Raw genomic sequence first — 12,147 nt, 5'->3', positions numbered from 1 at the left:
TATTAAGTTTTACCGAAAAAATCTTCGGAAGCTATCCGAAGCCATTTTTGACAAAATGTCCAAGGCTATAGCCTTGGTCAATTTCGCATTTTTGCTCAAAATCTAACCCCCATTTTTTATTACTTTTTTAGACTCTCTAAAGCTCTAGGAACTCATTGCAGTACTTTGCTAAACTTTTAAGATCCAATTTCCAAAATTATAAACTTTTGAAATTTTCCATTTATTTACAACGGGGGACTTTAGTTGACCTTATATTTCTGTTGTAAATTAAACTATGGGGGGACCTAAGAGTATAGGACCTAACAAATTACTACTATGGTACATTAAATCATTCTGGTATATACATAGTCATTAAGAATATTTAAGTCCAGTACCAAATGTTCTTAACAGTTAACTGAGTAAGGTATACCTAGCTGAATATCTGAGCACGGGTCTTCGGGTCATGTCTTAAATATTTCAGCCAATTTTCTCGGCTGAAATTACCAGATGGTATTTTAAAGAGTTTTAATGACAAGTTGTTTTTTATATTTAAGTTTGTTTCCTACATCTGTCTTTTTTTCAGTGGTTTATGTTACATAATTTTTATTTTAAAACGTAAAGCAATACTACAATGCAAGTTTTTATCTTTGAACTGCTCAAGTAAATAATTGAATCTTAATGATTAATGATAAATATTAATGTTTTAAAAGCACAAGACATTTCACTGAAAAAAAAATAAAGTATGAAACTCGCGATAATTCTATAAGCTTGCAATGTTTCAAATAGTATCAACACTAAAAACCCAATTTATAGCCGTTTAGAAATCCCAGCGTCTATGAAAGATTTCCAGTTAACACAAACAAGTGGGGAGTTAATCTTGCTTTAATGACATGAAAAGAAGCTTGGGGTGATATTAAAACTTGAAATTTGTATATAACAGTGTTTACGTGTGCCCATTGCTTAGACGTCGGAACGGGTTTGCAACAACAAGAGCAAAGGTTTACTTTGTGTTCTTTGATATAGATTTCGTTTAATAAGGGTTCAACCTTGTCACAGTCTCAAGTTTCACTCGGGTTCAAATATGGATTGAGATGAAATTAAAAATCTTTAAAAAGTCAAATATCAAATAAATTTAGGACTTTAAAAAATTGAAAGATAATTGGGAAATATATAGACGAAAAAACAAGACTAAATTCTAAAGACACATATATATTGTTAGAATTAGTATCATTTGTTTTCCATTATCTAGCGTCCTTTTAAATGGAAAGGTTAATTGATTATTAGAATATGATGGATGCGTTTTTATTTATTATTTTTATAAAAAAGTTTTATGAAGGGAGTTATAAAGACTAGTAAAAAATGAGAAAATAATTTGATAAAATTGGGGGGCGATCCACCGTTATTTATACCTTAGTATTTGAGGCACCAACAGTGATTATGTATCGGTGGAAACAGTCTGAGAATTCCGTAATGCTTTATTTGACTTCAACTTTATAAATAAATAGCAATGACTAGATTTGAGCTCTTAATATTCTTTAATAAGTTTACGCAAAGTCAAGTATTGTTGAAATTCAATATTTAAAAATTATCAAAGGTCAAAGTCAGAAAAGCATGATAAAATGTAAACTTTACTATAAACTAAAATAAAATTAGCATTTCAAAAAAAAAAAAAAACCAAGAGACCTTCTTAAACTTAAGCTATTTTATAGCAAAAAAAAATTGATTTTCTTTTAAAAAAATAAAGTACATAAACAAAAAAAAAGTTCATTAAAAGAAGAAGCCAAATTATTTGGGTGGTTGTTCATTGACTTGGGACGTAGACTGAGCTCGTAGCCCACTGCTCTCGGGAGCACTACTGTTAGAGTTAGAACCTGAAGGTGTTGGAGAAGCAGCAGCTGCAGCAGCAGCTGCTGCAGATGGTAATAGGTTCGACGAAATCTGGTTTAATCCAACATTAGATGTGCGAGGAACTGAATCGTCGGACCGTCGCAGCTGCCTGTTCCAAAGTAAGTTTGGTTGTGGACGTGAGCTGGAGGGCATAGGTGTCTGTGGGTTTGGTGCAATGCTTGTAAGCTGCCCTCGTGGTGGAGGAACAAATGGTTTTGTGCGAGGACGTCCTCGTCGTCTAGGAGCCGGTAAAGGATTGTTGGAAGAAAAAGAGGCAGATGTCGTAACAAGGTTAGAAAGAGCACGGACATTCCCAGATGCCACAGAAACTGGCATCTGTGGATTGACAACTGAGGCAGGCATTGGAGCAATTGGTTGTACAGAGCTGGGAGATGGAAGAATTGGACGTGTTTTGCTTTTACCTGCTATCTTCTTGCTAGGACCTGAGGTTAAGGCAGGGCCTGGGCGCTTGGTTCCAGATACTTCACCTGAAGACGAAGATGAGCTTGGCTCAGTTGGACCAGAAGTTTGAGATGAAGATGATTCTGAGGTTTTAGGTTTAGGTCGAAGACTTCGAGCTTTGCTGGACTCGATTGCAGGAGCCAGAGCAGGAATAGGAACCGGAGCAGGAGCAGGAGCAGGAGCAGGAGCAGGAGCAGGAGCAGGAGCAGGAGCTAGAGCAATGGGTCGCTTATTTGTAACCGAAGATGGTTCTAAAGGCTTTGGCGAAGTCTTGGCGCCTATCCGTGCAAGCACTTCAGGTGTCTTGAGAGGCGACATTGGTGTACGCGAAGCTAACGGTGCAAGGGTAAGTCGTTGGACAGGCCCACTGTTTGGTGGTCTTCCACGGCGCGCCTTACCCCCAACAGTAGATATTTTAGGTCTTCCACGTTTCTTAGGCGCATTATCAGTAGAAGCAGACTCACTAGGCTGAGAGGAGCTACTAGAACTGGTTGATCCATTGTTTTTCCCATTACTGCTGCTACTGATACTGCTACTGCTACTGATGCTGCTACTGCTACTACTACTACTACTACTGCTGGACCGAGAATTAGAGTTTTCTGGTGCTTCTTCATCTCCACTGCTTATTGTAGTTTTAGTCGATGGTCCAGGAGAGAAAAACTCAGGAGTTATAGACTTTCGTACGCTTTTCCCCTTGCCCTTAACCTTAGCTTTGATTTTATCGAGTTCGGGAGTAGCTTTCTTTGGCACAGAATCGTCCTTTCCATGAATGCTTGGTGCTGATTCTTGAGTTGACTGATTTTCTTCATCAGTATCTGGATTTGTCAAAGATTGAATAGATAAAATATTTTTTGAATTTAAAGGAGGTGCTTCCAGATAAGATGGTGGTGGAGGGGGTGGTGGGTTTAGGTATTGCGGTGTAGGAAACTGTACATGAGGTGGAGGTGGAACTGGAGGGCCTGAGACATGAGTAAATGGCGGGTTGTAAGGTTGATGGTGGGGGTGTTGATTCTGGGGGTGTTGATTCTGGGAGTGTTGATTCTGGGGGCCATAAGGATTAAGCCGTGGTGGTTGGAAATGTTGTTGGCTATCGGCTGATTTTGCAATTTCCAATGGCGGTTGTTGATGTTGTGGTCCAAACCCGGGCTGATCAAAACTTCGTTCGTTCCTTTTTCTAACAACATCAGTCAACGGTGGTGGTAGTGGTGGTGGTGGTGGTGGTGGAGGCCGCGATAAACCATGATTGGAAGAATGTTCCACAGAGGTTCCTGGCTGAATGAGTAATTGAGATATACTAGACTCCCGATTCTTATACGTTGCTTGGTCAGAAGTAGAAGACTGGTATGCTGAGGTGTTACCTGAATCTTGATGGTGCTCCCGTTCTCCAGGGCCTTGATTAACGGCATTGGCAGAAGCTGGGTCTACAACGGAAGACGACTGGAAATTTCTATTACCGGAAATAACAACCCTAAAATCCGAGCTTCTTTGTTTGACAGCTGACGCTGCCACTTTTGCTGCAGTTTTCGCGGCCGCCACGGCAGCTGCAGTAGCTGCTGCCACCGTGGAGTTGGCTTTTGGACGACCACGCTTAGGCTTAATACCGGTGAAGCCAGGAGTAGGCTGTACTGACTTGTTGATGGTGGGTCTGCCTCGGCGAGGAGTTCTGTTTGCTTTATTTAGTACAGCATCCATTTGTTCCGTATTGACAAAATGAGATGAGTAGACAGCAACAGATTGATTAGACTCATTATCAAGTCTAGAAACTGGAATTGCAGCACGATCTCCTGATTGAGATCCAGATGTTAAAGAACTGATTGAAAGCCGCTCTTTGGAAGAACTTGGGTGCTCAGGGGGTATCATGGGCTCAGGGATCTGATTACTATTTACCAAAGAATTGGGAGGTATAAACTCCATTGGTGGTTCTTTAGTGCTACCATCTGGGCCCATCAGCCTGTATCCCATATTATTTGATATATATGGAGAAGATCCATGGCCCGGTGGCATTTGATTATCAGCGGGAGGCAACTCCGATGGGGCCCTAGGATGGGGTTGGGGAGGGATGATGTGTGGCAGCTGCGGCAGCTGGTTTTGGCGCAGCAAGTGTGCCTGGGCACTCTGATTGTGATTTGGGGAACTAGCGACCGGCAGGCGGTGGTGGGTATTAACCCCGTTTATTTCGGGGTAGTGTTGAATTCTATTATACGGGCCAGTGTTTATGGGACCAGAAGATGGGAAAGAAGGTGGTCTGTTAGATGGATTTAAACCAGGAGGAGTAGGGAGAGGATTTGAATGCTGAATGGGGGATTTAATTTCAGGAGATCCAATGCGATTGTAGCCGTCAATAGACTTTTGAGGAGAGTTGAAAGATGGATGATGGTGATGTTGATAAGAGTAACTTCGGTCGAGAGGTTTGTTTCCAGGAATGGGCAAACCATGTATAGATGGATCATGTTGTTGTTGCTGCTGAGGGACGAAAGATGCAGAGGAAGAAAGAGAAGGTGGTGGTGGTGGGGGAGGAGGAGGAGGAGGAGGCGGCGGCGGCGGCGGCGGATGTAAAGCTTGTTGACCATGGTAGAGTACTGGGTTTGCGGTTTTAGTTCTATGCATATCAGATATAAGTTGAGGAACCGGCAGCTGGAAATCAGCTGGCTTTTTAGAAATATCAGAAGGTCGTTGGTGAGAAAATGATGATGCATTTTCCATAAATCCATTTTGATCAATTCTCCAAACATCGGATGTACGATTTCTAGGATCAGATTGGTGACAAGGAGAAGATTGCAGCTGAGGCAGATTCTTGGGCACATCCTGTACGTTTGGTTCAGTAAAGGCTGGAGACCCTGAACTAGACAATGAACTACGGCGAGATGAATTTGATGGCACGTGTGGTATCACCATAACTGTTTGATTGGGAGCATTTTGCTGTTGACGCTGGTAGTCATAAGACGGTGTTCGCGAAAGCGATTGCGGTGGATCAACAACAGGTGTATGGTTTAATATGCTAGACACTGAAGATCTTCTGTTATTTCCAGATGTCACTGAAGAAGAAGAATACGTAGTAGCCAAAGAAACCGAACTTCTGGAAAAGTCAAAAGAGCTGGCACTTGATGATTCGCGTCGCTCCAAGAAACGGGACTTGTCTTCCTCCTCCACAGGATTCATCAAATCAGCAAGAGAAGAACGACTAGATCCAGAAGAAAGCTTTCTATTTGTACTCAAAGACTCTAGAGAAATGGTAGGTGGTTGATTTGATTCAACAACTGCAGAGTCTTTGAATTCTTCAGAAGGCTCAATGGGAGATGATGTGGAAGGACCAGTTGAAGGAACAATCTTATCATCGTTGCATGTGAGCTGCGAGGCTTCTAGCCCTTGTGATTGGGATTTTGATTCTGGCGATTGAATGACTTCTTGAGCGGGTAATTCTGGAGAGTTGTTGGTTAGGTCTGCCACTGAAACTCTCCGTATAGTTTTGTTGCCAGTGGCCGAATCTTTTGGTTGATTTAATGGCGACTTTGGTTCAGCTAGACTCTTGGATGTTTTGCGAGGGTCTATAGTTGTGTATGTGAGTGTAATGTGTTTAGAAAGGGCAGAGCCTCTGACCACTTTTGGTTTTTCAGAAATGGCAGCTGCTGGTACGTTTTCCTTCTTGTTATCATTATTAGGGTTAATGGGGCCAGGTGATTTGCTTGATTTAGACCCATTGGACTTAGTACGCTTTTCTAATGGAGCAGCTCCAATTTCCTCAGAATGAACTTCTATGGGTTCCGATTCAATTAACTTTCTTTTGCTGCGAGTAACTCGTTCAACAGGTGCAGCAGGTGAATCTTCAATAATACGAGGATGAGATCTAGCTCGGTTTCTAGTGCGTTTGGGAGCAATTTTCTCATACTCCTCCTCTTCGTCATTTTCGTCTTCTGCAAAAGCATCAGCATCAGCATCAGCATCAGCATCAGCATCGGCATCAGCAATAGAAGAGTCACTGTCATCAACTTGTGGCTTAGGAGTGGTTTCTTTTGCTGGTTTTTTTAGTTCTGCAGTACTAGAGCTTTTAGACGAAGACCGGGAGGTCTTTGAGGGCTCCTTTTCGGCGGATTCTTCAGAAATAGAAATTGGGGTTTTGCGACCAGACTCTGCAGTATTAGTATTTTTGCGACGACCTGTACGTTTCTTTAAGTTTGGAGGGTCTTCAAGTTGGTCATCTGGGGTAGGACGTCTTGAAGTGCGCTTTCCAATATAGCCTCTGCAGTTTGGTTCTCCGCAAAGGCACACCTGCATTTTAGCCCCTTCAAACCAGTCAAAGTTGTAGTCGTAGGTGAGTTCTGTATCTGGAGGTATACTTTCTGAAGCAAATAAGCCGATACGAGGTATGCCATTGACATACCATTTTTGCATTTCAGAGTTTGGAGAGCAAGAATGATTAGCAAATCTAGCTGCTGAACCCTTAAGTCCACTATCAATTACACAACCATTTTCCAAACTAAGAAAATAATGATTCTAAAAATTGTTAGAAATGTCAACAAAAAAAAAAAAAAAAAAAAAAGGAAATATAAAAACTTACTTTTGAGTCCAAATAATGTTCCTTCATTCGTCTCTTCATTTCAGTAGGCGAAATGACATCACCACAATATTCTATGATGAGCTCTCCTGGAGCATATTGACGAGTGGTTTTGAGACCATATCCGCGCAATCCAAGCTAAAATAAGGTTAGAAATGATTGTGTAAATATATATATATATATATTTTTTGTATTGTAATTTTTTGACATACCCATGCAACTTCAAAACCATTAGCATATCTTTTTCCCCTCTGAAGCTCTTTGGTTAATACCTGAAAAGCTCTATTTCCGCAATCTTTTTTACCAAAGGGACAAGTTTCTTCGTCACATTCATATTGGAGCATGCTATTTAACGGTTAGAAAAGTTTAGTGAAAAAATAATATAATTCATAATACTCACCGATTAAGGCAATCTTCATCGCAAGTCTTAGTGCAAGAGCAAAGTGCACGGGGGCCATGAAAGGAAGGAACATCAACATCGACCCAAACATCTGATTAAAGTTAGCCAAATAAAAATAAAAATAATAATAATAATAATAATAATAATAATAATAATAATAATAATAATAATAATAATAATAATAACCCATGACGTTTAAGGAAAAGTTTGTATGCGGGTATTTACATGTTTGAAGACGGAAAAAAATTTAAACAAGGATATATAAAAGGAATAATATAATGTACTGTGGCAAAATAAACAAAAACAAAAAGCTTTTCATATTTGAATGAAGATGAAGAAGTTGATTTAATTATAAGAAATCAATGATTGAAATAAGGTGAGAAGACAAAATGATGCAAAGATTTTCACAGGCGGAGAAAAAAGAAACGTATATTTCTTGGTTTTTTTTTTTTTTGCCAACAAGTTACACTGTAAAAATAAAATAAAATAAAAATAAACTCACTTTTCTTTAAGTTTTTCCAATTGGGATTGCTTGCCGGTAAAGAATTATAAATGGTGAATGGCAGGGTAAAGTCTTGTTGATCGGTCAATACAGTAGAGGTTTTTACTGGGAGCGAAAAAACAAAAGGCTTTTGTGAATTTTTTTTTCTGTGTTGAACTTCACAAAAAAGACCTGATCTGAGATATACTTTGCGCGTCAAATGCTGGAGAGTAGCTTCAGAGTCGTCAATGTCATCATTGTTGCTACTTTGTTTAGATAAAGAAATCAATGAGTCTGAAGTTGTTTCTGGTGTTGAGTTTGTAGTAATGGTGATATTTTTAGAGATTGTTTTTCTATGGCGTTTGGCTTTACGTTTACGTTCCACGTCTGAGTCGTTTTCATGACCCGGTTCAATTTCGGACTCGTATTCTTGAGCAATGGCGCGAACATAAGCTTCGAGAACTTGATGTCGAAAAGTAGGGATTGGAGAGTCAGCAAAGAACTTGCGAATATCGTGCGCAGCCGATAAGCGCGAGTGAGCACGAAGGACTCGCCGTGAAGCGGGGACCTTCGACAATGATGGTTGTTTGCCGCCTTTTGGGGGCATTGCAAAAAAAAAAAAAAAACCTTGGGAAAATTTTTACAACTGGAGGGGTTGCAAAAGATGTAAGAAAATAAGTTATGAAAAGAAAAAAAATAATAATAATAATAATAATAAGAGATAAAAGAATAAAATTTGTTAAATATATATTGGATAAAAGGATTGATATATCGCAATGGGTTTGGTAAGGTAGTTTGATATATAAAAATAAAAAAAATAAAAATGTGGTGGTGGTGGTGATAAAAAAAAAAATAAAAGAAAGGGGCAAAAGAAGAAAAAAAAAAAAGGAAAAGGAAAATGGAGGGGGTGGGAAGGTTTTTTGTATGCAGAAAAATAAATAAATAAATAAATAAAAAATAAATAAATAGAAAATATATAAATAAATAAATAAATAATAATAATAATATAAACATTATAATAATTATTAAATGGATAGAAAATAAAAAAAATAAAATAAATTAGTACTAGTACACACACACATACACACTTACACATAATAATAATAATAATAATAATAATATTAAAAATTAAAAAAAAAAAAAAAAAAAAAAAAAAAATGATTACCAAATATATTTATAAAATAGACCAATAAGAAAAAAAAGAAAACTTAAAGCACTCACGCACGCAAAATAAATTGGTTATGGGTTATTTAACTCTCTAGTAATTACGTAATAATAATAATAATAATAAAAAATATACCAGATTGGGGGGGTCGCACAACTCGTGAAAAGGGCAGCAGCAACAACAACAACAACATCAGTATATGGAGAAGTATCATCATATATATATATATATCACAGACTGGCCTAAGAAATTAAAAATAAAAAATAAAAAATATAATAAAAAAGATACGAAAAAATAGGGACCAAAAAAAAAATAAAATAAAAATTATTTTAGATATTGGTTCTTCAAAATGAATATAAATATTGTAGTCAATTTAACCTATTTCTTTTTAATTCTTTTTATTTCTTTTTATTTCTTTTTATTTCTTTTTATTTCTTTTTATTTCTTTTCTTTTCAGGACGCATTCTTAAATGCATATATATATATATATATATATATATATATACAGTTCTGCACTGCATTCAAAAAAAAAAAAAACATTTGTCTACTTTTTTCTTTTTTTATCTTTTTCTTTTTTATTTCCATGCTTTGCCAATAATAATGTCTTATCACTAAGTTATGGAATAAAAAAAAATTTATATTCATTAGAATTTTATTTTTTTTTTTTTTTAATCGAAATGTTAATATTGTCTCAGTTAGTTGTCCAATAGATTTTTTATACTCATCTTCACTTTTTTTTATATAAATATATTTTATATAAAAATGGACCCTGTAATTATAAAAATTAGCTAAAAAAAAATTCGTTAGTTGTTTTTTATTGTTTTTCTTTGTTCTTATATCTAATAAGGTCAAACTTGGTCTTAACAATTATTGGAACCTCAATCTTTGAAAAAAAAAAATAAATAAATAAATAAAATTTGTTTCAATGTATAATTTAACATTCAAGTTGTTGTTTTTAATTGGACAATTAGGCTTTCCAAAATGAAAAAAAAAAAAAAAATAGATTCTCTCTGTGTGAAGGAGGCAGACAGTATTGGCAAAAAAAAATACAAGGTTGTTTTTTTTTTTTAACTTGAATATTATTCAAAAACTTGATTTATACTGCTGTTACAAGAAAATATAATTTTAAATTTAAATTTAATCATATATTCAAATTGTTCTGTTTGCAATAGACAAATAAAAAAAAATTTGAAGAATAAAATACTCTATTGGGCCCAGTATTGGCAGTTGAGTATCCCGAAAATACAAATATAACTATGCACAAAAAGTTTAAAACATATAAAGTTTAAGGGGTTTGTTTATTTTTATTTTTTTTTTGATTTAAAAAAAAAAAAAATAAAGAATATAATATATAGGCTATGACGAAATATGGTGACCTGTATTTTTTTTTTCTTCTTTGACAGAATTCATTAAAACTTCAAATTGAAATAGTTAATTTGCTTTTTGTAATTAAAAACTATTCTTTTTTTAATTCAATTATTATATTAAAAAAAAGATTATTAGAAAAACAATATATATATATATGTAAAAATAGATTATTAGAAAAAGATTGTTTATGTTTATTGAACTCTAAAATACTTGTTATTATAATTTTATATATCTTGTAACTTTGAATAAAAGCCAACAATGGTTTTTTTTTTTATATTTAAATTCTTTTTGAAAGTTATTAAAAAAAAATATAAATATAATTAACTTTGTTATTTCTTAAAACAATGAATCAATTCTTTAAAAGAATTAAAAGTCAATTAAATGATATTGGGATATTTATATTTAAATACTTTCAATGTAAGTTTCCGTGTTTCAGTCTTTATTATTTTAAAATAAACAAACCTTGAAGCCAATATTAGCCTAATTTATTAATTACTTTTTTAAGGAATAAACTATTCCTAAACTTTAGTTTAAATGATACCCAATTTTCTGAACAAAGTTAATTATATTTATATTTTTTTAATAATTTTCAAAAAGAATTTGAATATAAAAAAAAAAAAACCATTGTTGGCTTTTATTCAAAGTTACAAGATATATAAAATTATAATAACAAGTATTTCATGAAGTAAATTATACATATTATGAGCATTTCAAATTTAAACCTTCATTTGAATATTGTTTCTAAGTCATATATTATTAGTTTTTTTATACCTAGTACAACAATACTATTAATGTTATTAACTTGAAGCCAATTATTTGTATTATACCTACTAATAAAAAATAATTTTGAAATCCTCCTATTCAAGTTTTTGTTTGTTTTTTTTATTTTTTTTAAATTTTACAATTTTTTCCTATTTCTATTTATTGATATAAAAAATTATTGAATATGAATAAAAAAAAATAATTTAGTTTAACATTTTATTCAAAATCTAATTCTCAATTTTTTTTAAAATCATTTATATGGTAATTTTCAAATTATCTATTTATTTATTTTATAAATTAACACAAAAGTAGCCTTGCCATCCGAGCAAGCTTCCAGCTGGAAAAAGCACCTGATTGTTAAAACAAAAAATTAAAAATTAAAATGTTGCTTTTTAATCACTCCCCCCCCCCTCCCCCCTCCCCTCAACCATTTTTACTGATCCCATGACCTTAACAATAACAGTGCAAGTTGTGTTTTTCAGGTTGTTCCAAAACTAGAGTCCCCTCCCCTGAGCATCTCCACGTTTTTTTTTTTTTATTTTTTTTTCCCTTTTTTCTTAACTTTCCCTTTACCTTATTTTTTTTTTTAGTTGAATAAAAATTTGACTTTAAATTACAAATGAGCTTATAATAAGAAAAAAAAAAGTCTAGTCTAGTCTAAGATCTTAAAATTTTTAAACAAGGAAAATCCATTTATTTTAAGGGAAAAAAAAAAAAAAAATTTTAGAAAATAGCAGCTATGGAAAGATTCGGAATTTTTTCTTTTGTAATTAGACTAAAAGTTCACTTGTGTGGACCAAGCTGTTGGATTATCAGGTTGTTATTATTTCTTGGAAAAAGAGAGGCTTCATACTCTTTGAGTTTTTTTTTTTTTCTCAAAAAAAAAAAAAATTCCCAAAATAAGAGTTATTTTAATAAAAACAATATTCCAACATTACATTTTAACTAAATATTCTTATTTAATTTTAAATTTGAACTGTTAAAAATGATGTTACTTCAAATAAAATTTGTTTTTATTTTTGTTTGTTTTTAATTTTAATTTTAATTTTAATTTTAACTAAAAAAACAAATCCCAGACTCAGAATAAAAAA

The 12,147-nt window shown here is 34.2% G+C and overlaps 1 protein-coding gene across 1 annotated transcript; it reads right to left on the bottom strand.

Moving 5' to 3' along the window:
• Positions 1-1,764: 1,764 nt before the first annotated feature.
• On the bottom strand, positions 1,765-8,368 carry SAPINGB_P004447 (uncharacterized protein; the record flags this gene model as incomplete). Its single annotated transcript, XM_031999162.1, has 5 exons — positions 1,765-6,819; positions 6,884-7,018; positions 7,093-7,225; positions 7,281-7,371; positions 7,783-8,368. 5 exons carry the CDS (start codon positions 8,366-8,368, stop codon positions 1,765-1,767), a joined length of 6,000 nt encoding a protein of 1,999 aa, XP_031855053.1.
• Between the last annotated feature and the right edge of the window lie 3,779 nt (positions 8,369-12,147).

This window comes from Magnusiomyces paraingens, assembly GCF_902498895.1.
Source record: "Magnusiomyces paraingens strain CBS 517.90 genome assembly, contig: contig3, whole genome shotgun sequence".
NCBI classification, from domain to species: Eukaryota; Fungi; Ascomycota; class Dipodascomycetes; order Dipodascales; family Dipodascaceae; genus Magnusiomyces; species Magnusiomyces paraingens.
This window is presented reverse-complemented; position numbering and strand designations above follow the sequence as displayed.